The sequence below is a fragment of the Copadichromis virginalis genome, linkage group LG9, assembly GCF_057382275.1.
Source record: "Copadichromis virginalis isolate Kocher_CV1m ecotype Utaka linkage group LG9, C_Virginalis_male_GT1.1, whole genome shotgun sequence".
NCBI lineage: Eukaryota > Metazoa > Chordata > Actinopteri > Cichliformes > Cichlidae > Copadichromis > Copadichromis virginalis.
Window position 1 is genome coordinate 12,972,199 of NC_140626.1, and position 25,422 is coordinate 12,997,620.

Here is a 25,422-nt window from a genome sequence, read left to right on the forward strand (position 1 = left end):
AATATGGCGCTCCCCGGTGGTTGCAGCCAGGTGCTCCTGTGGTTTGCGCAGACAAAGCTGGATTTTCATTCAAAGAGAATAAAGTAGTAGCGACTTTTGGATCGATATCTGCATCGATCTGCCCACCCTTGTCTCCTGGATCGTAGCTGAGATCAGCGTGAACCACGTGGGTCTCTGCTCCCTGATCTGTTTCCTGTGTTTGGAAAGAGTTGCAGCTTCATCGCGGAGTTTCTCTCGGTTTGTGGGCTCATCTAAAGGTAAGCACCGAGCTAACTTTACTGTGAGTTCAGTTCATGTTGAGTTTAGCTCCTGAATGAGGTCTTCTGCTGCTCTCCTCGGTGTCTGTTCACAGTTTATTGTGAACACGTTGAGAGAAGAGTGAGAGAGTGTTTGGAGAAAAACACCAACTAATCATTAGCTCAGCATGCTGGGAGAAGTTGCAGCAGAAAAGTCTTTTCATTGTCCCTGCAGCTGTTTTTCTGCCTGCACCAAACCTCTACAGCCTCGTTTCTATTTGAAGTGATAACAGGAAATGGATGAGAGCGATCTGCTGCAGTATCAGGGTCACAATAAACTTTATTGTCCAGCTGCTGTGGATGAACACATGAGAGGAAGTGAACTCCTACAAAGTCTCGTTTTAATGAGTGTGGCTGCTGTAAAGTGATGCACAGGAAGATGTTAACAAAAACTAATGAAACAGAGATGAAAGTAAACAGTGTTCATATTTGAAAGCACAGAGAATAAAAATATATTGTGGTGGTTAATGTGCAGGAGAGTGTGAAGAATGTAAAAATGTCTTCCTGTGTCAAACACAGCTGCAGTCAAAGCAGGAAGGAAAGCACTGAAACCACTGATCAAAGCTCATTAATCAAAGACCGCTGATCAATGGCAATGAGTACCATTCAGAGAGTTGGGGAGTCGCTGCAATCACAGCATTTGATCAATGAGCTTTGATCAGTGGTTGTTGATCAATGTTCATAAGAATTTCCATATTAATGCTCAATAACTGACCTCCCAGCCCATTGTTCCTTCAGTGGTGCTCGTTTCAGTCATTATGCAAATGCACTGTTGAAGATTGAGGAAACCTGCAGTCAGCTGAAACTGAAGAAGTCACGTAGATGAGGGCTGAAACGTTTTTCCTACTGCAAAAGCTACGTCAAGATGAACAGAATCAAAGTTTGGGGAATGGTGGAGGTGGTGGGACTGGGGGGCTGAAGGTGTGGAAAGTGTGGGGTGGGGGAGTAACAGGTCTGTCCCTGTTTGTGGAAACCACAGGAGGAGCTGTTCAGGCTGTTGCTGGATGTGAATAGAGATTGAAAATGTGACGTCACTCAGGGGTAAAACCGCAAAGAATTCTGGGAACTCGTGGCGCACGCAGGCTTTCAATTGAAATCAGTTATACAGCGATAAAAAGAAACACAAAAAATGGCAAGAAGCTGTTGTATTATTAACTGCAATAGCCGGTCGCATGACAGCCACGGAAAGCCGACAGGTAAAGAGATTGGTTGTTATCGGATTACGTCGTTGAAGAGAAATTGTTCGAGCCATGTTTCCGAAGTAACAAAGACGCGACGGATGGCCTGGATTGCAGCCATTCAAAGGTCAAATATAACGTCCCAGAACACTCCAGCTCACATGTTAGTCTGCTCCAAGCATTCCCACAAAGGTCAGTCTGCTGTTGTAGTTAATGCGTCATTTTTCTTAACATAATTGGTGATATAGGTTACAAGCAAGTCTGGCGCTGAACAGAAATTGTCGCGCTATGCTCCTTTATTTATTGTGCATAAATAGTGAATTGTCCTGACACAATATTGCGTTTCGCTTCTGTTATTATGGTACATTGACAAAAACATATACTTTTATTCACAGGATAAAACAGTTGTTTTGTATCACTAATTGCCCAGTACGATTACAGCATACAATATTATTGTCACTGCTACATTTCTGTGATGCTACCAGAAATTATTTGTACTACTAATTAATTACCATTGAGCCCAAAGGTCCTATTAAAAAACGGTTAACGAATGTGTATTTATGACGACGATTTGTGAGACTGGTAAACTTATAATATGTACGATGGTCTTTACTTTCTACACGGTGCATTTCAAGGTCCTGTACCCATCCGTCGGTAAACTGTACCTGGGCTTGTTGCAGTGACCTGAAGTTACTAAACTTCACGAGTGTATGCACTCACTCCAAGAACCGTATAATTATAAATATGAGCGTGGTGAAAGTTGGACAGCACGCTAACGTATTTTGTCCCTCTGTGTGGTCGTAAGGGTCTAACCCTTTCACTGGTTTGATTTTTTTCCTCGTATCTTTTCTTTGACTTTTCATCAAGTCTGTCTTTGTACGGACCGGCATTGTTCTCCTTCGTTTTGTACATACCTTTTTGGGGGGCAAAGAAAAAGCAAGAATTTATTGGAACCGAAGAATGAACGTTTTGCGGTGCTGCAAATGCTTGCATTTGATGCAGGTACTTGGATTGTTTTGCCACGAGTTACCGGCATGCAATGCGCGAAAGTCACATGGTCTGTCAATCTCTATTGTTGATGGAGTCTTTAAACTTGTAGTTGCTGTTTTCCAGACTGAAGCAGAGTCGTTAGCTGAAAACTGGTTTTAGAGGTTCATTCAGGACACCTTCTCAGGCTCTTACAGCCTTACCTGTATCATAACAAAGTGTATAAACCCCAATCCACCTTTAACATGGTCCTTCTCCCAAACCTTCAAATAGGACTTTCTGGCCCTGTCATAGTAAAGGGCTGCTTAGAATATTAGAGCCAATGTCACAAAGTTCCTCCTGAAGTATAAGTGAGTGAGAGAGTTTCCTCACTTTGCAGCACAACACGTCTCACAAGATTTCTACAAGCAATCAGAGTGAAATTTGTACTTTGTGTTGTCAGATGAACATATGAGACACTTTGACTCTTCAGTGCAGTGTGGAGCCTAACAAAGATCTGTTTTGTGTCCCAGCTGATCAGCAGGAGGAGAAGAGTCTGACGGAGCAGCAGAGGAACATTTTCAGCCATCTGGACTCAGCTGAGTCACTACAGAGGAAACAATGAGCTCAACACAGGAGGTGAGGAAAGTATCACAGTTTCACCAAATAATCAGTCACGTCTAAAACTCTCATCCTCCCAACCTGTTATATCACTGTGTTGTATATTATTGTATATTATGTATTTTTAAATTATGTTTACAAACACAAAGAAATCACAATCAATTATCCTTCGTTAATATTAGTAGTATTATTATCAATTCAATTCTCAATACAATGTTATTTATACAGTGCCAAATCACAACAATAGGTGCCTGAACGTGGTTTATATTGTAGGCAGACCCTACAATAATACATACGGGGGGGGGGGGGATACAACAATCATATGACCTCCTATGAGCAAGCACTTTGGTTACAGTGGGAAGGAAAAACTCCCTTATAACAGGAAGAACCTTATAACAGCAGAACCAGGCTCACAGAGCCTTCTTTTCTCAAGTAACAGGGAAAAAGTACAGGCTAGTAAATGTAATCAGAGTAAGAAAGTAAAAGTAGCTCCTTGAAAAACATTTTAACCACATGTTTTTATCCAAAGTTAACTGAACCTTGTGCTTTATTAATGTAATAATAAAATAAGATTAGTAGATGAAATAAGAACTATTTCTTTCTAATAAAGGTTCTCTGTTTGAATCAGTTAAGTAGAAAATGAAGGAAAATAAAACATGTGTATTTTCTGTTGCCTACACTGTAGAGGGTGACTTTGCCTCTAAACAGGAACATGAGCAGGGAAGAGGTTAAAGTGGGATTGAGCAGGTGGGAACCCTAAAATCAGCTGTAGTGGCTCAGCGTGGGGAAAAGAATCACAGCTCACAATAATTTCTGTTGAGAGCTCCAGTAGATTTTCTTCAAGTACAGGCTGTGATCAGCTGACCTGCTGCTCTCTGTGGATGTACACAACTGAATTCAACCAGATGTCAGCAGATGTTTCATGAGCTGTCCTGGCTGGTTTCCATCCTCTACACTGACAGTACACTGGCTTTATATTAGACACTATACTGTTGGTATGAAGGTGGAACTCGGTGAATGAATGTCAGCATCATGAGCTTCAGTTTAAATGAATCTCTGCTACACTTGATGTAATCTAACTGTGACATGAGCACCACAGTCACTGTGCACCAGTCACACACTGTTCTTTACTTTAAATCCATCACAGTTCAGCAAACGAACCTGTTTATCCTGCACTAACCTGCAGAGGATCTTCATGTAGTCTTTAAATAACACAGTTAATCTGCCTCAGATTATTTTGCAGCATCTTTCACAACCTGAAAAAACATAATGTCCATGTACAGACTAAGGCTGCCACGATTAGTCGACTAGTCACGATTACGTCAACTATCAAAATCGTTGACGACCAATTTAATAGTCGACGTGTCGTTTGAAGCTTTGTAAGATCACAAAAGACGCAGGAATAAGTAGTAGGATTTAAGAGTGTAATAACGGACTGAAACAGAATATGGCAGCACTGCATGTAAAAGGATGCCAGCTGCAGATTTCATTAAACTTTAATAAACTATCATGTCTTTATTTTTAGTTAGCACATACCTGAAACGCTTAAAGCTGTAAGCTAATGATAGTTATATAAGAGCAGATGCTGCTGGTGCAATAAGGTGTACGTTTTATGTCCAATGGATGATGATCTGATTAGTCGACTAATCGCAAAAATAATCGGTGACTAGTCGACTATCAAAATAATCGTTTGGCAGCCCTAGTACAGACCCAATGTCTGATTTCAACACATGAGGACTTCGAGTGGCTTGCAAAAGTTTTTGGCTCCCTTTGACTTTTTTTTCACATCTTGTTACATTACAGCCACAAACATGAATCAATTTCATTGGAATACCACGTTTTCCATGTATTCGAAGACATTTCTTCAGCTGAGAATCAGAGAGGAGAAACACACAGTTTTACTTGCAGCAAGGGCAGTCACAGAGCACTCGCACGGGAGTGAGGGCTCTGAGACTGCCCTGGTGTGTGCGTGTGCGTGTGTGTGTGTCGAAGGAACGACTCCTCTGCCTGGTGGGAAGAAAATTTATAACAAGTCTTGTAGTGAACAACAAGTCATCAAAAGGTCAACATGCAGTACTCTACCATATGCAAACTTATATCATTAAAAGATTACACTGACTACTAAGTACAATTTTCTGTTGACACATGTGAAAGACCAATACAAAGTGGTGTAGATGTTAGAAGTGGAACGCAATCATATATGATTCCAAACTTCTTTTTTTTTTTTTTTTTTTTTTTTTACAAATAAATCATCTGTTTTGTAAATTAAGCAGATGTTTGTTTGTTTTTTTCTTTTTTCTATGTCGTCAGTATGTTTTATAAAAAAAAATCCCTCGGGTTGCAATCAGACTCTGACATTTTCCTTCACTAAACCAAGCTAGTAACTGTTACATTGGATTTATTTATTTTTTTTAAATGAGAAAATTATATAAATATCTAATAGGAAACAACAACAGGAAATATAAAAATAAGTATAGAGCTGATAAGCATTCATTACTTTTCTGAGTGTGTTAGCATGCTAGTATTAATATTTGTGTACAGCAGGAGGGATGGGCATGATATAAGTGTTTGAACAGTCATGAATTATTTTTTTAAACAATGTCTTTTTTATTAAGAGGTTTCCTTTTATACACATAAACATCAATGTATACATTATACATATAAACAGAAAGAAAAAAGAAGGATTACAGATGATCTGTACATTAGGGTTAAGTAGTACATTTAAGCTGTGAAATGAGTTCAAAAATGTATCTTCGGCTGTGAAATAAAAGAAAAAGAAAAAAGGGAAAGAAAGAGGGGGAAAAAAGAGAATATAAACAAATGTATAATATATCCCAAAGTAACAAAATCCCTGCAAAACAATCCCATTCATTCCCACCCAGGTCACTGCCTGCACCCGCACACTGTATTTCCACACCTGACTTAAGAGAGTTTGCTGAAAAATTCTTATAGATTTTGAAAAGCATCAAGGAAGGGTCCCCACATGTCTTGAAATTTCCCAGTGGAGTTCTGAAGTGAGTGTCTTATCTTTTCCAGTTTTAGACAGGCCATGAGGTCATATAACCACTGTTTGTGAGTGGGAGGGGCAGCATCCCGCCACCTCAGTAGAATTGCCCTCCTGGCCAACAGGGAACAGAATGATAATGCCTGTTTTTTAGAGGCCGGTAGAAGCACCTCATTCCCACTGATGCCAAACAGAGCAAGAAGGTGGCCGGGGGCCAGCGTCACACTGAGAATTCTGGACAGGGTACGAAAAACCTCTGACCAGAACTGAGTGAGATTGGGACAAGACCAGTACATGTGGACCAGTGAAGCTTCAGCAGTTTTGCATCTGTCACAATATGGAGAGATTTCAGGGTAGATACGGGATAATCTGGATTTTGAGAAATGGGCTCTATGCACCACTTTGAACTGGATTAAACAATGGCGGGCACATAGTGATGTAGTGTTGACATGTTTGAGTATAGAGGCCCATGTTTCGTCAGAGATTGTCATGTTGAAGTCTTCTTCCCACAGTGTCTTGAGCTTGGATGAAGAGGTATGTGTCAAATTTAACATTTTATTGTGAAGCAAGGAAATCAGCCCTCTATTGGTTGGATTGAGTTGCAGGATAGTTTCTAGTAGTGTAGGCTCTGGTGGAGGGCTTGAGCCTGAAATCTGGGAACAAATAAAGTGCCTGACTTGCAAGTATCTGAAAAAGTGTGATGGTGGAAGAATATATTTATTAGCAAGTTGTTCAAATGATGCTAGTTTGTTGGCTATGAATAGGTCCTTGAAGCAAGTTATTCCACTTCTGTGCCACTCCGCAAACCCACCATCCTGGGTAGAAGGTTTAAAGAAATGGTTAGATGCAATGGGGCTGAGAAGGGAGAAGTCACAAAGTTTAAAATATTTCCTAAACTGGCCCCATATTTTTAATGAGTGCACCACTACAGGGTTGGGAATGAAGTTGAATGAAGAGGATGAGAGTGGAGAACAAAGTGCAGCTGCTAAGGATATACTGTTGTCACTATGCAATGCCATAGTGACCCTGTCAGGACAACCACTCCGATTATGGTAAAAATACCAAAACACCAAACATCGTATGTTAGCAGCCCAATAATAAAAACGAAAGTTGGGAAGTGCAAACCCACCCTCAATTTTAGATTTTTGAAGATGCATCTTATTAAGCCTTGGGCGTTTACCCTGCCATAGATAAGATGAGATGACAGAGTCCAGCTTATTGAAAAAAGTGTTGGGAATGAAAATGGGTACAGCCTGGAAAAGGTATAGAAATTTCGGTAGACTGGTCATTTTAATCGAAGTGATACGTCCTACCAGAGACATAGAGAGTGGTGTCCAGTGGGTAAGGGACCGCTTCACTTGGTTCAGCAATGCACTCACATTTTCTGTGAAAAGGTTTTTATGTTTTTTTTGTCACTGTGATTCCCAAATATGTAATTTTTGTCCTTTCAACTCTGAAGGGCAAGCAGGTGAAGTCTAACATACTGGCTTTGCTACTTAGCGGGAAGAGCTCACTTTTATTCAGTTCATAGTTCAGTTTATACCCTGAAATCTGACCAAATTGACTAAGCAGATTCAATGCAGATGGTAGTGAGGCTAAGGGCTTAGAAATAAAGAGCAGGAGATCATCTGCATAGAGCGAGACCTTATGTTCTGTATTGTTTCTCCAAATGCCGTGTACCTCTTTGCAACTGCGGAACGCAATGGCAAGGGGTTCTATGGCCAGATCAAAAAGCAGGGGGCTGAGGGGACATCCCTGGCGTGTGCCTCTGTGAAGTTTGAAAGGTTTTGACAATTGGAGGTTAGTTCGTATTGTAGCAGATGGTTGAGAATAGAGTAATTTAATCCATGAAGTAAATTTCGCTCCAAAGCCAAATCTATCAAGGACTGCAAAGAGATAATCGAACTCAACTCGATCAAAGGCCTTTTCAGCGTCAAGCGAGACCATACATTCATCAGAGTCTGTAGAGCTGGAGTAGACTATGTTAAATAGCCTCCTTATGTTAAAATATGAATGACGACCTTTATTGAAGCCTGTCTGGTCTTTCGAAATAATTTTTGGAAGAACTATTTCTAGTCTACGGGCAAGTATCTTGGCTAATATTTTAGCATCTGTGTTCAGTAGAGAAATGGGTCTATAGGAGGCACATTCCAACGGATCTTTTCCTTTCTTTTTAATAAGTGTAATACAGGCTTCATAGAATGATCGAGGAAGAGATCCTTGTTCCTTGCAGTCTGTGAGGGTTGCACTAAGCTGCGTGGACAGTAATGAAGAGAAGTGTTTGAAAAATTCTGACGGAAAACCATCCGGACCCGGACACCTACCAGAGTGCATCGAAGCTATAGCCAAGGAAACTTCTAACTGGGAGATGGGTTCATCCAGCCTTGTTTTAAGTTCTGGTGGAATTTCAGGAATGTCAAGTTTAGCTAAGAACTCATTAATTGCATTACAGTCAGTTTGGGACTCTGAGGTGTAAAGCTGTGAGAAAAAATCCCTGAACACTTCATTGATTTTTTTCGTGATCTGTGACTATGTCGCCATCTTGTTGTCGAATTTTAAGAATACTTTGCCTTGCCCGAGAACCTTTTAGAAGGCTCGCCAGTAATTTTTCAGGTTTGTCACCATGCATATAAAATTTGGATTTGTCATGTAAGAGTAAACGTTCAGTCGAGTACGTTGTGAGTAGGTCAAGTATTGTTTTAAGTTCTACACGCTTTTTAAATATTTCATGACTCTGTTTGAGAGCATACTGTTGATCAGTCTCCTTAATTTGTTGCATTAACTTATTCCTTTCATGGGTGGACTGTTTTTTAATTCTTGCCGAATAAGCAATAATCTGGCCTCTGATATACGCCTTAAAGGCATCCCATACGACAAGGCTGGAAGTCTCTGGGGAAGAGTTGGTGGCAAAGTAAAAGCGTATCTCATCCTGGATAAACTTTACAAAATTTTCATCCGACAGGAGGGTCGAGTTGAAACGCCATTGTGCAGCTTTAACAGGAGGATGTGGAAGAGACAGAGACAAAGTAAGAGGGGCGTGATCTGAAATAACTATGCTATGGTAGGCACAGGAATGGACCTGCTGCAGACAATTAGTGTCAATGATAAAGTAATCAATTCTTGAATATGTATGGTGCAAATGTGAAAAATAGGAGTAATCTCTTTTATGAGGATTTAGAGTACGCCAAACATCACACATTCCATATTCTGATAGAAAGGCATGAATGACAGATGCAGATTTGCTTAAAACATTACTCTTAGTGGATGAGCGATCCAGGGCTGGGTCTAACCAGCAGTTAAAGTCACCCCCCAGAAAAAGAGAGTAGACATTTAAGTCGTGTAAAGAGGAGAATAGTTTAAAGAAATTTTCGTCATCTGTATTAGGAGCATACACATTTACTAGAGCAACAAGACTGTTATACAGTTTCCCACTGACTATGACATATCTACCATATTTGTCTGCTATGACATTGTGGGCCTCAAAGGGAATGTTCTGCCTGACTAATATAGAGACCCCACGTGCCCTAGCTTGGAAAAGTGAGTGAAAACACTGGCCCCTCCAACGGGAGAAGAGACGGACATTATCAGAGGCCCTGACGTGGGTCTCCTGCAGGAAAGCCACGTCAGTGTTATGGTGTTTAACATGTGACAAAACCCTCCGTCTCTTGACTGGATGATTTAGACCTTTAACATTCCAGCTTAGAAAGTTCAATTGCAGACTCATCTGATTTGTAGAGCAAAGAAAATATGCACAGTGGCCTTAGATGATAAGAACAGAATAACTTTACAATGGGTGGAAATTAGTTCAGAACAAGTTAAAAAAAAAAAAAAAAGAACAGTGTATGAGGTTCATAGCAGTGACCCTTACCCTCCCCAAGCCCTCCCCACAACAGAAAATGGCTGCCAAAAAAAAAGAACAAGAACAAGCAGCGAGCTCTTCAAACTTAGCATATTTAGAGTGTTACTCCTCCTGTCTATGATACCAATAACCTAGGCATTGAAGCAGTCGAATCACTGCTCCGGTGGCCATAGCATAGTAAGCTGAAACCCCTTATAATACTGTTAAGTTTTGAAACTGTATCAGCCACCAAGTCCAAATGTAATTGCTGGAGTGTTTCAAAGCAGAGTCCAAGTACGTAAACAAACAACCAAACACAAAAAAGATGATGTAGTGTTATGACCCAGGGTCATTATTTGCGGTATGGTGTGATTTATTTTGTCGTTACTATGTGTAGGGTTTATCTTTTCGTTGTGTTGCACCCCGGCCTCGGGCCGGTGTGTAACAGTAGTTCAATAAGTACTACTGGTATAACTGAATTATTGAATAAGAACAGACAGAAGGCTACGAGTAGATAACAAAACTCCCCGTCTCCGTGCAACAGGTATTACGTCATTAGCCAACGGGTAGAAGTCAATGAGGTTGTCTCCTTATTTTTCAAAGAAAAAAAAGAAAAAGATTATCGAGTTAAATGAAAGTAATAATCAGCATTTCAGTACTATAGCATTCAGACTATATCGCTACACTCGGAGGGGAAAAGCGACGTCTTACGTGGATCCCGACTGCGCCTCCATACCTATATGGAATGTTTGGTACCTGCATTTAGTGCCATTGTTTTATTGGTAATAATTCTTCACGGGGCTTCCGGAGCCTTTGGGAGCCTCTCAATGTACTGTTGAGCCTTGTCCACGGAGCTGAAAAACTTTCTGGCGCCGCTGGCCTGCGTTATGCGAAGCCGTGCTGGGAAGGGAAGAGGAGAGCCGGCCTCAGGCCTCGCCCGTAGAGCTCCGACATAATGTCCTTGTACTGCGCCCGCTGATTGAGGACCTCGGGGCTGTAGTCCTCCACAATTCGGATAGGCACGCCTCGGTAGTCGAATTTCCCTCTCCTCCTAGCTTCTCGGATGATGAGGTCCTTGATCTGGTATCGGTGCAGGCGGATGATCACCAGGCGAGGTGGGCGTCCCACGGGCGGCTTCGCTGCGAGGGAGCGGTGCGCTCTATCGAGCTCCGGTGGAGACTGAAGTATTTCTTTGCCCAACAACTCATAGAGAAGGTTGGAAAAGAAGTGAGTGGGGCGCCCACATGTTCTGACGCCTGCTACGGCTCTCCAGGTCGGTGACTTTGTTCTTTAGCTGGTTGTTGTCTTCGCGAAGAGCGGCACACGTGTTTTCAAGGTCAGCGACACGTTGGCTCAGGTCTTCAATTGCAAGCTCCAAGGATGAAACTCTCGGCCTGTTCCTCTTGGGATTGTCGTACCTGGTCCAGTTTTGAATCGAGGGCGTTAAATGAGGTCTTAAATTCAGATGCCAACTCATCTCGGTGCTGCTGGAGCAGCGTGGTGATAGCCTCCAGTGTTAAGCTAGCGTCCTCCTTTTTGTTCGCTTTTGCACTCTTAGAAGCCATTGGAAAGGGTTAAAAGTGTTCAGAACACTAGAAAAGTAGTTACGAGTGAAAGCGAGTTGAAGGGGTGAAACTGGTCAAAGCGGAGTTAGGTTCACCGGAGCAGCTCGTTCCTGCGTCTATTCGGGTCGCATGCTGACCGGAAGTCATGAATTATTTTTAAGACCAGGTTGGATGTAATGTGTCAGAACTATCAGTAGGTGGGGATAAGAGACCTTTTAGGTGTTTGGTGCCACACTCCACCTTCAGGTTTAAAACTAGTGTTAATGGAGGGAGTTTGAAGGTTGAGTTTGTTCCACGACTGCATTTCACTCACTGCCTCTGTTTGTATCTCTGTCACTGCAGGACCAACATGGAGCGAGAAGTCAGCGCTCTCAGGAGGCCGACAAACCTCACAGAAGAAAGGGAGAGAAAAAACACACCTGTGACGAGTGTGGGAAGGAGTTTACTCTGTATGACCTAAAACTTCATCAGGTCATCCACACTGGAGAGAGACCGTTCAGCTGTGACTTGTGTGGAAAGACTTTTTCCTGGAAGAGTGGCCTAAAATCACACCAACTCACCCACAGTGGAGTTAAACCGCACAGCTGTGATCAGTGTGGCAGAGCTTTTACTCACAGTAGCAGCTTACAGAGGCATCTAGTTACCCACTCTGGAATTAAGGCATACAGCTGTGACATCTGTGGCAAAACTTTCAGCCATATACGGAATCGAAATAGACACGTACGCATTCACACCAGACATGATGTGTACTGCTGTGAACAGTGTGGCAAAGAGTTCACAACAGACGCAAACTTACAACAACACATGTTTACCCACACTGAGGAACGACCTTATAAATGTGACCTGTGTGAGAAGACTTTTAAAGCTCCACATTACCTGAGACGACACCAACAGATCCACACCAGAAAGAGACTCCACAAGCACGGTTACTGTGAGGTATGTATTTATATTGTTATCTTGTCATTTTAGCCTGACTGTTTGGAACAACTCTGCTCATTAAACTGTGTTAGCATGTTAGCAATTCTACTGCATGGAAAAGCAGCTCTGAGTGATTATTACGTCCCGTATTAATTACTGTAATTCCCTCCTATTTGGTCTCCCTAAAAGGTCCCTTCATAAACTCCAACTTCTTCAAAATTCTGCAGCTCGGGTCATAACTTGCACTCTGTCAAGAGCTCATATTACCCCAGTTCTTCAGCACCTTTACTGGTTGCCCATAGAAGCCAGGATACATTTTAAAATGTTACTTCTTACATACAGGTGTATCCATAAATCTGCTCCTTCATATTTATGTGACCTGCTCCATATCACCACTGTTTCCTGCCTTCTCAGATCATCATCTGCTATTCATCTTACTGTTCCGTCCTCACACCTTAGTACTATGGGGAACAGAGCTTTCAGTCGCTCTGCATTCAGTTATGATTTTAGTATTAATGTAGTATTATGGTGGTGGTATTGTAGTTTTTACAGCCCTGTTCAAAAAAAGCGCCCGTCCGACAGCCAAACCCATCTGTTCTCTGATTGGATTGTTACATTTCTGATTGACATGACATTGACCAATCAGACGAAAGGAAGAAAAATAGGGTCAAAATTCGTACTTGTAACGTTTTTTGGTTGTTTTGTTTTTTGCTAAGTCTACACACAAATTCTTTTTACACATACAAAACTGATTTACAAGTACAGAATATTAATGACTACACTTTGAGCCCATAGATATTAATTAAATTTTCAGTTCAATTCAGTGTTATTTATACAGCACCAAGTCACAACAACAGTCGCCTCAAGGTGCTTTTTATTGTAATGTGGATCCTACAATAATACATACAGAGAAAAACCCAACAATTATATGACCCCCTTTCAGCAAGCATGTTGGCAACAGTGGGAAGGAAAAACTCCCTTTTAACAGGAAGAAACCTCCAGCAGAATAAGGCTCACAGAGGGGCGGGGCCATCTGCAGAGAGCGGTTTGGATAAAAGACATGCTGTGGAAGTACATTATCATTATTATTATTATTATTATTATTATTATTATTGTTTTTATTATTATTATTATTATTATTATTATTATTATTATTATTATTGTTGTTGTTTTTATTATTCTGATTACTATTAATAATAATATTATTATTATTGGTATTATTGTTGTTCGAACAGACTTAATATTGGTTTATCACTGCAAAAAAAACACGTTCAAAGCACCACAACGGTAGCCCGATATCAGGCAGTAAACACATTAAGTGTGTATATTTTCCTTTTTTTTTTTTTTTTTTTGCTCATACAAATAAAATGTGATTAATATAGATTGAAAATGAATGGCACTTAATTGCCTTTAATCAAAAATTAATCCAATGTTTTCTACAGTGAAACGTTTGAACAGTCATTAATTATTTTTAACACCGGGTTGGATGTAATGTGTTCCTACTACCAGCAGGTGGGGATAAGAGACCTTTAAGGTGTTTGGTGCCACACTCCACCCTCAGGTTTAAAACGAGTGTTAATGGAGGGAGTTTGAAGGTTCAGTTTGTTCCACGACTACATTTCACTCACTGCCTCTGTTTGTATCTCTGTCACTGCAGGACCAACATGGAGCGAGAAGTCAGCGCTCTCAGGAGGCCGACAAACCTCACAGAAGAAAGGGAGAGAAAAAACACACCTGTGACGAGTGTGGGAAGGAGTTTACTCTGTATGACCTAAAACTTCATCAGGTCATCCACACTGGAGAGAGACCGTTCAGCTGTGACTTGTGTGGAAAGACTTTTTCCTGGAAGAGTGGCCTAAAATCACACCAACTCACCCACAGTGGAGTTAAACCGCACAGCTGTGATCAGTGTGGCAGAGCTTTTACTCACAGTAGCAGCTTACAGAGGCATCTAGTTACCCACTCTGGAATTAAGGCGTACAGCTGTGACATCTGTGGCAAAACTTTCAGCCATATACGGAATCGAAATAGACACGTACGCATTCACACCAGACATGATGTGTACTGCTGTGAACAGTGTGGCAAAGAGTTCACAACAGACGCAAACTTACAACAACACATGTTTACCCACACTGAGGAACGACCTTATAAATGTGACCTGTGTGAGAAGACTTTTAAAGCTCCACATTACCTGAGACGACACCAACAGATCCACACCAGAAAGAGACTCCACAAGCACGGTTACTGTGAGGTATGTATTTATATTGTTATCTTGTCATTTTAGCCTGACTGTTTGGAACAACTCTGCTCATTAAACTGTGTTAGCATGTTAGCAATTCTACTGCATGGAAAAGCAGCTCTGAGTGATTATTACGTCCCGTATTAATTACTGTAATTCCCTCCTATTTGGTCTCCCTAAAAGGTCCCTTCATAAACTCCAACTTCTTCAAAATTCTGCAGCTCGGGTCATAACTTGCACTCTGTCAAGAGCTCATATTACCCCAGTTCTTCAGCACCTTTACTGGTTGCCCATAGAAGCCAGGATACATTTTAAAATGTTACTTCTTACATACAGGTGTATCCATAAATCTGCTCCTTCATATTTATGTGACCTGCTCCATATCACCACTGTTTCCTGCCTTCTCAGATCATCATCTGCTATTCATCTTACTGTTCCGTCCTCACACCTTAGTACTATGGGGAACAGAGCTTTCAGTCGCTCTGCATTCAGTTATGATTTTAGTATTAATGTAGTATTATGGTGGTGGTATTGTAGTTTTTACAGCCCTGTTCAAAAAAAGCGCCCGTCCGACAGCCAAACCCATCTGTTCTCTGATTGGATTGTTACATTTCTGATTGACATGACATTGACCAATCAGACGAAAGGAAGAAAAATAGGGTCAAAATTCGTACTTGTAACGTTTTTTGGTTGTTTTGTTTTTTGCTAAGTCTACACACAAATTCTTTTTACACATACAAAACTGATTTACAAGTACAGAATATTAATGACTACACTTTGAGCCCATAGATATTAATTAAATTTTCAGTTCAATTCAGTGTTATTTATACAGCACCAAGTCACAACAACAGTCGCCTCAAGGTGCTTTTTATTGTAATGTGGATCCTACAATAATACATACAGAGAAAAACCCAACAATTATATGACCCCCTTTCAGCAAGCATGTTGGCAACAGTGGGAAGGAAAAACTCCCTTTTAACAGGAAGAAACCTCCAGCAGAATAAGGCTCACAGAGGGGCGGGGCCATCTGCAGAGAGCGGTTTGGATAAAAGACATGCTGTGGAAGTACATTATCATTATTATTATTATTATTATTATTATTATTATTGTTTTTATTATTATTATTATTATTATTATTATTATTATTATTATTATTATTATTGTTGTTGTTGTTGTTTTTATTATTCTGATTACTATTAATAATAATATTATTATTATTGGTATTATTGTTGTTCGAACAGACTTAATATTGGTTTATCACTGCAAAAAAAACACGTTCAAAGCACCACAACGGTAGCCCGATATCAGGCAGTAAACACATTAAGTGTGTATATTTTCCTTTTTTTTTTTTTTTTTTTTGCTCATACAAATAAAATGTGATTAATATAGATTGAAAATGAATGGCACTTAATTGCCTTTAATCAAAAATTAATCCAATGTTTTCTACAGTGAAACGTTTGAACAGTCATTAATTATTTTTAACACCGGGTTGGATGTAATGTGTTCCTACTACCAGCAGGTGGGGATAAGAGACCTTTAAGGTGTTTGGTGCCACACTCCACCCTCAGGTTTAAAACGAGTGTTAATGGAGGGAGTTTGAAGGTTCAGTTTGTTCCACGACTACATTTCACTCACTGCCTCTGTTTGTATCTCTGTCACTGCAGGACCAACATGGAGCGAGAAGTCAGCGCTCTCAGGAGGCCGACAAACCTCACAGAAGAAAGGGAGAGAAAAAACACACCTGTGACGAGTGTGGGAAGGAGTTTACTCTGTATGACCTAAAACTTCATCAGGTCATCCACACTGGAGAGAGACCGTTCAGCTGTGACTTGTGTGGAAAGTCTTTTTCCTGGAATAATGCTCTAAAACAACACCAACTCATCCACAGTGGAGTTAAAGCGTACAGCTGTGATCAGTGTGGCAGAGCTTTTACTCAAAGTGGCCACTTACACAGTCATCTAGTTACCCACTCTGGAATTAAGGCATACAGCTGTGACATCTGTGGCCAAACTTTCAGCCGGATAGGTAGCCGAAATATACACCTACGCATTCACACCAGACATGATGTGTACTGCTGTGGTCAGTGTGGCAAACACTTTGCTAAAGACACACACTTACAACGCCACATGTTTACCCACACTGAGGGACGACCTTATAAATGTGACCTGTGTGAGAAGACTTTTAAAGCTCCAGGTTACCTGAGACGACACCAACAGATCCACACCAGAAAGAGACTCAACAAGTGCAGTTACTGTGAGGTATGTATAGAGCAGGGCGATATGGCCAAAAATATTTATCACGATATATATTTGAAAATTTGCGATAACGATATAACTGACGATATAATTGATGCGAGACAAAATACAACTCCACAACATTACTAGCGCAAAAAGACAACCTATCATTTATTTTCACTTAAACAAGAAGCTGGTTTTTATGTACATTAAAGCTTTATAAAAATGTAACAGTGCAAATGCAAATTCCTTGCTGAAAGTTTAACCAAAAGGCATTTCCAGTAGAAATGGGCTGACATATCCTGAGCATAACCATGTATAATATCCACTGAAGTTAAAAAGATTAAACTGCAGTGTGCAGTACGTATTTTTCGGACCATAAGGTGCACGGGATTATAAGGCACATTAAGCGAAACAAAGCAGTCAGATAAATCAAACTTTATTAAACTCATTCTTCTTGCTTCCTCCACTTCTGTACCATTGATTCATTAATGTTGAATTCTCTGGCAGCTGCTCTATTCCCATGTTGTTGCAGTATATTAATGACTAACCTCGTATTGTGGATGGATTATCTCAGTTGTTCTCCTGACTGAAGTTTGGTCCGTTTACAGCATCCTGCCATGCGATTGCATTTGTCTCTAACCATGAGGAACCTTAACGTTAACTTTTATAAGTGGAAAAGTGTTAGTGTTTGTCCTCCAGCTTCACTGTTTATGTTATGCTAACATAGCTGTGTCGCTAGCGATCACGTAGCACATCATTATATACCAGCTAGCCCAACTTCAGTAACACAACAAACGTCACTGCTGTTTAGTTTCCTGTCTTCATTTATGTTGGAAGTGATAGCAGAGCTGTACGTTTGATTTTTTTCCGAAATCTCTCAGTCAGAACATGCTATATCATGCTTAGGTAACTAGCGAAACTAGCGAGCTAACTTCCGCTAGCTTCCTGCTAGCTTCTAACTCCGTTAAATGTAATACATTTTGTTTTCATGGATGCCTGGAAGTTAAACTTCATAGTTACACCTGGTAAAGCAGCAATGCTGATCGTTTTATTAAAGATGAAAGAATTTAGACAGTTTTTCTCTCAGTGATGCTGCAGTGTTCGTTTGACCTGAAGCATACGGAGTTTAGGACCCAGATTACTCCCAGATTTAAGGGCATCTTAGTCCGACGGCCGCTTGCATGTTCTGCAAAAAAATGTGCTTTGTCGTGTATCTGACGGACAAACACCAAACCAGTTCCACATCACTGAAGTTGCACCATTTTTACAAACCAATTCTGGTTCATCTGTTTCACTCAACAATCGGCCATGTGCGTATGAAAACAAAGGCACTGCGCATGCGCGTTTTACTCCCATTCTATCGCGATATTTCATTTTCCTATCGTTGCCTAACATTATACCGGTATTACCGTGAACGGTATAATATGGCCCAGCCCTAGGTATGTATTTATATTTTTATCTGTGTTAACTGAAACAGTAAAAATGTAATTGGACGTCTGCAGAGATGCTCTTTATTTCAGGCGACGTTCAGGATAAAAATGTTGAAGGACTGTCTTTGTGTCTTTGTTTAGAAGCAGAGCGACACAGATGGATCCAGTTCTCAACCCTGTCCTCACTGTGGTGGTGGGAAAGACTTTCGTTGTGACCTTTGTGGGAAAGCTTTCAGTCACCAATACACCTTAAAAGTACATCGACGTAGACACACTGGAGACAAACTGAAATACTGTAAAGAATGTGGGAAAAGTTTCACCACATCAAGTAGATTAAAACGCCATGAACTGATTCACAGTGGGGTTAAAAAGCACGTCTGTGATCAGTGTGGGTCATCCTTCACCACTGCAAGTCAGCTTAAATCACACAAACGATCCCACGTTACTAATAAACTGTTTCACTGTTACCAATGTGCCAAAACATTCACTAAATTATCTGCTCTGTGCAAACATCAGCGTGATCACTCAGGGCTGAAATCACTCCCATCACTGGATCACAGTGAATCTGAAGAGACAGAAAGATCCTCTGGTTTCAGTGTCAGACTTAAAACCCTTGAGATCAGGCTCCACAGAGTTCAGATCGAATCTCCTGTAAAGATCTGATGAAAATGTTCCACTGGATGGATGGATTGATGTATAATCTCTTTTTCTGAAGGTTGCTCTCTTCCTGTTTCTGCCAGTGCTGACTGCACAGATGTAATATAGATCCATGTCACTGTTTGGAAGTATCAGAGAACTGCTGATGCTGTAAAGCTGCTGCTCAGTCTGATGGGCTGTTGTGTTGTTGTTAGTGATGCTGGATGAAGGGCTGGTGGACCAGGTGAGCTCAGGTTGAGGGTAGATCCCGTCTGAGCTGCAGGTGATCCTTTGTCCTATTTGTTGGAGACACAGACTGGACCTCGAAAAAATCTAAGAATAAAAAAAACAAAAGAAAAATATATTTCTAAACAAGTCAGAACACAATTTTCCTTTTCTGTTTATTTCATGTTAACATGATTTAATTTAACAAAAATCATGTAAACATGGTGAATTGACTGCTGAGGACTGGGGCAAAGTCATTGTTGGGTTTAGATTTTATTATTGTCATTTGTATACAGGAAATATTTAACCATATATGCTTAGAGGTGTATAATCAATTGTGTAGTGATAGGATGTGTGATCTTTAGCAGGCTGTAAAGGGAGCATGGGAAGAGGTCGTACCTTGTTTTATTGTTTTACGGTAGGATTAACGTAGCTATGTCTGTTTTAGTCTAAGTGCTTTTTTACATATAGATGAACTGTTGGATTTTCCAGACCAGCAGGTTAAGGGAAGTCGTTTATGGACACACACACACACACACACACACACACACACACACACACACAGTATTCTTTGTTCACATGTATACCTATGTAAGATGTTATATGTTAATGACCCTATGCATATTCATGTGACCACAATAAAATGAGTGCTATGGGGAACCTGGCTGAGAGTCTGACGAAGATCAAGTGGTGGAACGACACTTGGCTCCAGGCAGGTCTCCCTCATGCATGAGTAACACGAAGAACTTTGGTGCCTTGTGTCTTGCTTTTTGCTGTGTAGCAAGTTGTCCTTAACGTTCCAGCGAATAGGTTTGCAGCATAAACCTATCAGTCATATTCTCAGATGAAGCCTCTTTCCGATTGTTTGAAGCATCTGGGGAAGAGGCTTGTGCGGAGAAGAAAAGGTGAGCGCTACCATCAGTCCTGTGTCATGCCAACAGTAAAGCATCCTGAGACCATTCATGTTAGGGCAGGGATAGCTCAGTAGGTAGAGTGGTGGCCCCATGATCGGAAGGTCGGGGGTTCGACTCCACTGAACGGCTACCCTGAGGTACCCCTGAGCAAGGTACCGTCCCTACACACTGCTCCCCGGGCGCTGCACTGGCGGCTGCCCACTGCTTCACTGGGTGAATGGGTTAAATGCAGAGGAACTATTTCCCTATGGGGACTAACACGCACACTTTACTTTACTTTTACTTTACTTTGGGATTGCTTCTCATCCAAGGGAGTCTGCTCACAATTTTGCCGCAAAACACAGCCATGAATAAAGAATGGTACCAAAACACCCTGCAACAGAGCTACAGATTAAAAATGCCCAAGGCGAAGCACTCAAAAGTCTGGCTGTACTTCACAGCATCTGATGAAGCACCTGGTGATTGATAGCTTGCCGCAAGACCTCACACTGAGCACATCTACTGCGGATGTGGTGCCTGTTATCGGACCCAGAGTTAGCAATATCCCCCAAGAACCCGAAGAGTGGAGTCCTGGCCTCTAGCCCTGCCAGTGTAGCACCGGTTCCAACCAAAGGAGGTATGTTGTATTGTTACGCCCCTAGTCTAGGCGTGTAGGGACGCACATAAGGTTGGAGGAGAGAGAGACAAATCCCCGCCCTGGTTCCCAAGCCAAACATCCAAACCAGTTGTGAGTAAAAAAAGGTGATTTTATTTAAGGACAAGAAGCATAGCTCCAGGGTGAGCCCAGGCCAAAATAATAAACAAAACCAACTAAGTCCCACCAGAAAAGACTAACTAAACCCTAGGAAAGAAATAGAACAAACAAATGACAGAGCTATCCCTCGCTCCCTGACCCAGAAAACAGGAGAAAACGATTCCAAAAGAAAAGGCAGCTCACCCCTTCCGCTTCAGCCCACGAGTGCCTAAGCTCTCAGCTAATGCACTAGGAGCGGCTTTCACAATTCACACTCACACAAATACACAATATAAGCACAGGCTGGGAAAACCAGGGTCAGGACCGTGACGACTGTCAGGCTACTCGCTCGTTCCACTCTCTCTCTCTCTCTCTTCCTCAGAGCTGTCAGAGCGGCTTTTTGAAGGTGGTCAACCGCTCCATGGTCCAATCAGTTGCTCACGACTCCTCATTAGGGGAGTGTCGGGAGAAAACTCTGCAAAAAACCCAGGAGAAATAAAGACACAATGAGACAAAGTTACTTTCTTTGCTAAACGTGTACACGGGTGAGCTGCTGAGAACAACTCACACCATGGACAGTGGCTTGGCATTTTTTATAGGCACAGAGCACAGAGACAGTGAGAACAGGATAAGAAAATAATAAACAGATAAAATAAAACAACTCCATATATGGTGCTAGTCTCGTCAGCAGAGAGCTGGGAGAGATAAAACAATCTAAAACAATATGTCCCAGAAACAATATGTCTTTGCTGGGAAAGTCTAAAAAGACACTTCTAAACTAATCTAACCACAGACAAAGGGCATCTTTGTACATTTAAAAGAAGGTAAAGAAACATAGAATCATTTTTCCTCTAACATATTCCCTCCTGTTTTAACTTATTTTAAATGTGCAAAACAGTTGTCTGAAAAGGTTACTGATTAGTTACGCTTAGCAATTTTCTAATTTTCAAAATGTCAGCATAGCAGAAATGTAAATCATGTGGTAAAAGGATAAAACAATAAAATAATAAAAGAACAAAAGTACAGTAAAGGAAATAACAACAAGAAAAAAATAATAAAACTAAAACTACAAAAATAAAAGGATAAAAACCTTATGTTGTACCTGCATAAGCTACTAATGTGTTAATCAGTGCATGATCACTTGACAAGTCATTTTTAATCACCACGTCATTTATTAGCAGTGTATATGTATTTACATAGGTGAGTAGGCAGCTCCCCCACTGCCCGCGATCCATTGTTCATCACACATACTGGCAGTTGCGCTGCGCTCAGTTTGTTCAGTAGAATGACATCAGGCAGTGGGTCTGAGACTTGGGGCCAGGTCAGTAAGTTGGTCTGTTGTCCCTCACTGAAACAAAGATGAGGAGCCCGGCCAGGGTCAGGGCCACTGCAGTTATTAGGAGCCACCACCTCATGACAGCAGGACACACCCTCCTGTTGTGAGTTGACTTCTCGGCCAGAAAGGCTGTTCCCTCCACCGAGCAAGATCACAACAATTGGGCGAGCCCGCGTCAGTTCAGTTTAGATGGCTTCACTTACTCTCCTGCAGTGGCTCTGATGGATCCAAGATGGTTGTTCCGCTATTTTGCAAGCGGTAGGTGTAGTGAGAAGAACTTGGTATGGTCCCTCCCACCTCGGTGAGCTCCAGTTTTTCCTTTGGAGCACTTTGATCAGAACCCAGTCACCGGGCTGTAATCTGCAAGACACTGGAGAGACATCATCAGGTTGTTGATTATGTACAATGATCTCTTTGTTTTCCAACAGCTTAAACATCCATTCTGCTAATGTGGTTTCTCGGATTGATTGATTTATCTATTGGTTCACTGGTGATGGGCAGTGGGAATGGCCTACCATGAATGATTTCAAATGGAGTTAGTTTCTGGGAGCCCTGCGTTAAACGCATCCACGTTTTCACTAAACCCAAACATTCAGGCCACGGCCTTCCTGTTTCTGCCATGCACTTCCTGAGCCTTTGTTTTATAGTGCCGTTAGTTCTCTCTACAAGGCCTGCACCTTGTGGGTGATATGCACAATGGTGTTTTATGCTGAAACCAAGTGCTTCAGAGACCTTAGTGATGACATCATTTACAAAATGAGTGCCGTTGTCTGATCGTATCAAAGCTGGGATGCCATATGTGGGTATGAAGTGATTACACAGACATTTTGCTACTGAAATTGCATCTGCCTTTTTCACTGGGTAGATTTCCGGCCACTTTGAGAACACATCTATAACCACTAGGGCGTATTTCGACCCTTGACATTCGCTTAGCTCAATAAAATCCATATGAATTGTGTGAAAAGGATAAGGTGGAGTGGGAAAATGGCCTCTTTTTGGTCTCAGGTTTCCCTGAGCATTATATTTTTGACACATCATGCACGTTCTGACAAATTGTTTTGCTGAGGTTTCAAAGTTTACAGTGTAGAAATGAGAGTTGACAATACAGGTCATACCCCCCGTTGACAGATGCGTACAGCCATGTGTCACTAATGCTGCTGTTTTGTGGAGAGATTTTGGCAACACTGGCTTGCCATAGCACATCATTAAGTCGTTTGTCAGAACTGCACCGTGTTTTAGCCATTTTGTCTGTTCGGCTGTGCTTGCTGCTTTTTGTTCATTTTTCAATACATCCAGTGGAATCTGATGTGTGTTTACTGCCATCAATGTGATGTTTGTCATTTGTGCCACCTGTTTTGCTTCTCTGTCAGCAAAGTTGTTGCCTGTAGTAATGAAAGAGCCGTCAGTTTTGTGTGCCGCACATTTACACAATGCGAGTTGTTGTGGTAAATGTATTACAGTCAGTAGGCGTTGTAACAGGTTGGCATGCTGAACTGGTTTTCCGGTTGATGTAATCATTCCTCTGTTTTGCCAAATTTTTGCAAAATCATGCACAGCAGAGAAAACATACTGGCTGTCTGTATGTATGTTTATTCGCTTGTCTTTGTGCATCTCACATGCGCGTATCACAGCTATCAGCTCAGCGCTCTGTGCAGAATATGAAGAAGTGGTTTTGCTTCTATTATCTTACTGTCTGTGGTCACTGCGTAACCTACACCATTCCGACCGGTGCTGTAAGGTCAAACGCTGTTCCCCTAGCTTCCACAGTTGCTGATCATAAGGTGGATCTGGGCCTGGAGTTTGTTTAGATCTCAGAGTGTTGTGATACTCTGTCGGTTTCTGGAAAGTGGATGTGGCGGGTGTGTGTTGACGGGCCACATCGTGTAGTGCTTTTAGCTCTGGCAAAGCGAGAGTCCAGTAATAATGTGGAACACCGTAGCCTTGAGAGAGACACACACGGCTACTGTTTTCTGTGTTAGTGCTATCTGGCTCTGGTGGGGTGTCATTTAGCATGCACTCAGCAGTCATGCCATTCTTTTCTGGTATTACACCTATCTTAAGTTTTGTCAGAGCGTCTCTACCTAGCAAATTTACTGGACACGACAGGTCATATATGCATTTAATAAAGCACCTGCGGCCACTTGCTGTATGTACTAGTTCTAAATGGGCAGTTAATTGTTGTACAATTGTGTGGCCACCTGCAAATGAGTCTCTTAGTCTATTGTCAACACGTCAGCCTTATTTTTAAGTTACAGAATGGTTCTTCTTTTTTTTTCTCTTCTCTATAAATGCAACACTACATTTTCACTTAAGGCATTTTTAGATAATTTCTAGTTTTTCAAACAATTCATGCATCTCACACATTTCAAACTTTGAAGTTAGGGTTGTTTCCCATTTATACAGTGGGGCAAAAAAGTATTTAGTCAGCCACCGATTGTGCAAGTTCCCCCACCTAAAATGATGACAGAGGTCAGTAATTTGCACCAGAGGTACACTTCAACTGTGAGAGACAGAATGTGAAAAAAAAAAAATCCATGAATTCACATGGTAGGATTTGTAAAGAATTTATTCGTAAATCAGGGTGGAAAATAAGTATTTGGTCAATAACTAAAATACAACTCAATACTTTGTAACATAACCTTTGTTGACAATAACAGAGGTCAAACGTTTACTATAGGTCTTTACCAGGTTTGCACACACAGTAGCTGGTATTTTGGCCCATTCCTCCATGCAGATCTTCTCGAGAGCAGTGATGTTTTGGGGCTGTCGCCGAGCAACACGGACTTTCAACTCCCGCCACAGATTTTCTATGGGGTTGAGGTCTGGAGACTGGCTAGGCCACTCCAGGACTTTCAAATGCTTCTTACGGAGCCACTCCTTTGTTGCCCGGGCGGTGTGTTTTGGATCATTGTCATGTTGGAAGACCCAGCCTCGTTTCATCTTCAAAGTTCTCACTGATGGAAGGAGGTTTTGGCTCAAAATCTCACGATACATGGCCCCATTCATTCTGTCCTTAACACGGATCAGTCGTCCTGTCCCCTTGGCAGAAAAACAGCCCCATAGCATGATGTTTCCAGCCCCATGCTTCACAGTAGGTATGGTGTTCTTGGGATGCAACTCAGTATTCTTCTTCCTCCAAACACGACGAGTTGAGTTTATACCAAAAAGTTCTACTTTGGTTTCATCTGACCACATGACATTCTCCCAATCCTCTGCTGTATCATCCATGTGCTCTCTGGCAAACTTCAGACGGGCCTGGACATGCACTGGCTTCAGCAGCGGAACA

At 41.5% G+C, this 25,422-nt stretch overlaps 2 protein-coding genes across 2 annotated transcripts in view; one reads left to right on the top strand and one right to left on the bottom strand.

Moving 5' to 3' along the window:
• On the top strand, positions 1 to 21,259 carry LOC146701516 (uncharacterized). The gene is made up of 6 exons (XM_085467845.1): positions 1 to 257; positions 2,974 to 3,079; positions 11,811 to 12,404; positions 14,044 to 14,637; positions 16,290 to 16,883; positions 18,434 to 21,259. Exons 2-6 carry the CDS (start codon positions 3,062 to 3,064, stop codon positions 18,953 to 18,955), a joined length of 2,322 nt encoding a protein of 773 aa, XP_085323971.1. The 5' UTR covers positions 1 to 257; positions 2,974 to 3,061; the 3' UTR covers positions 18,956 to 21,259.
• The window catches only part of LOC146701517 (uncharacterized), a 23,026-nt gene continuing 14,615 nt past the window's right edge, over positions 17,012 to 25,422 (bottom strand). Inside the window, exon 5 of the mRNA XM_085467859.1 lies at positions 17,012 to 19,261. Coding sequence (XP_085323985.1) covers positions 19,179 to 19,261 — 83 coding nt within the window. The 3' untranslated portion in view covers positions 17,012 to 19,178. The remainder of the gene's footprint in view (positions 19,262 to 25,422) is intronic.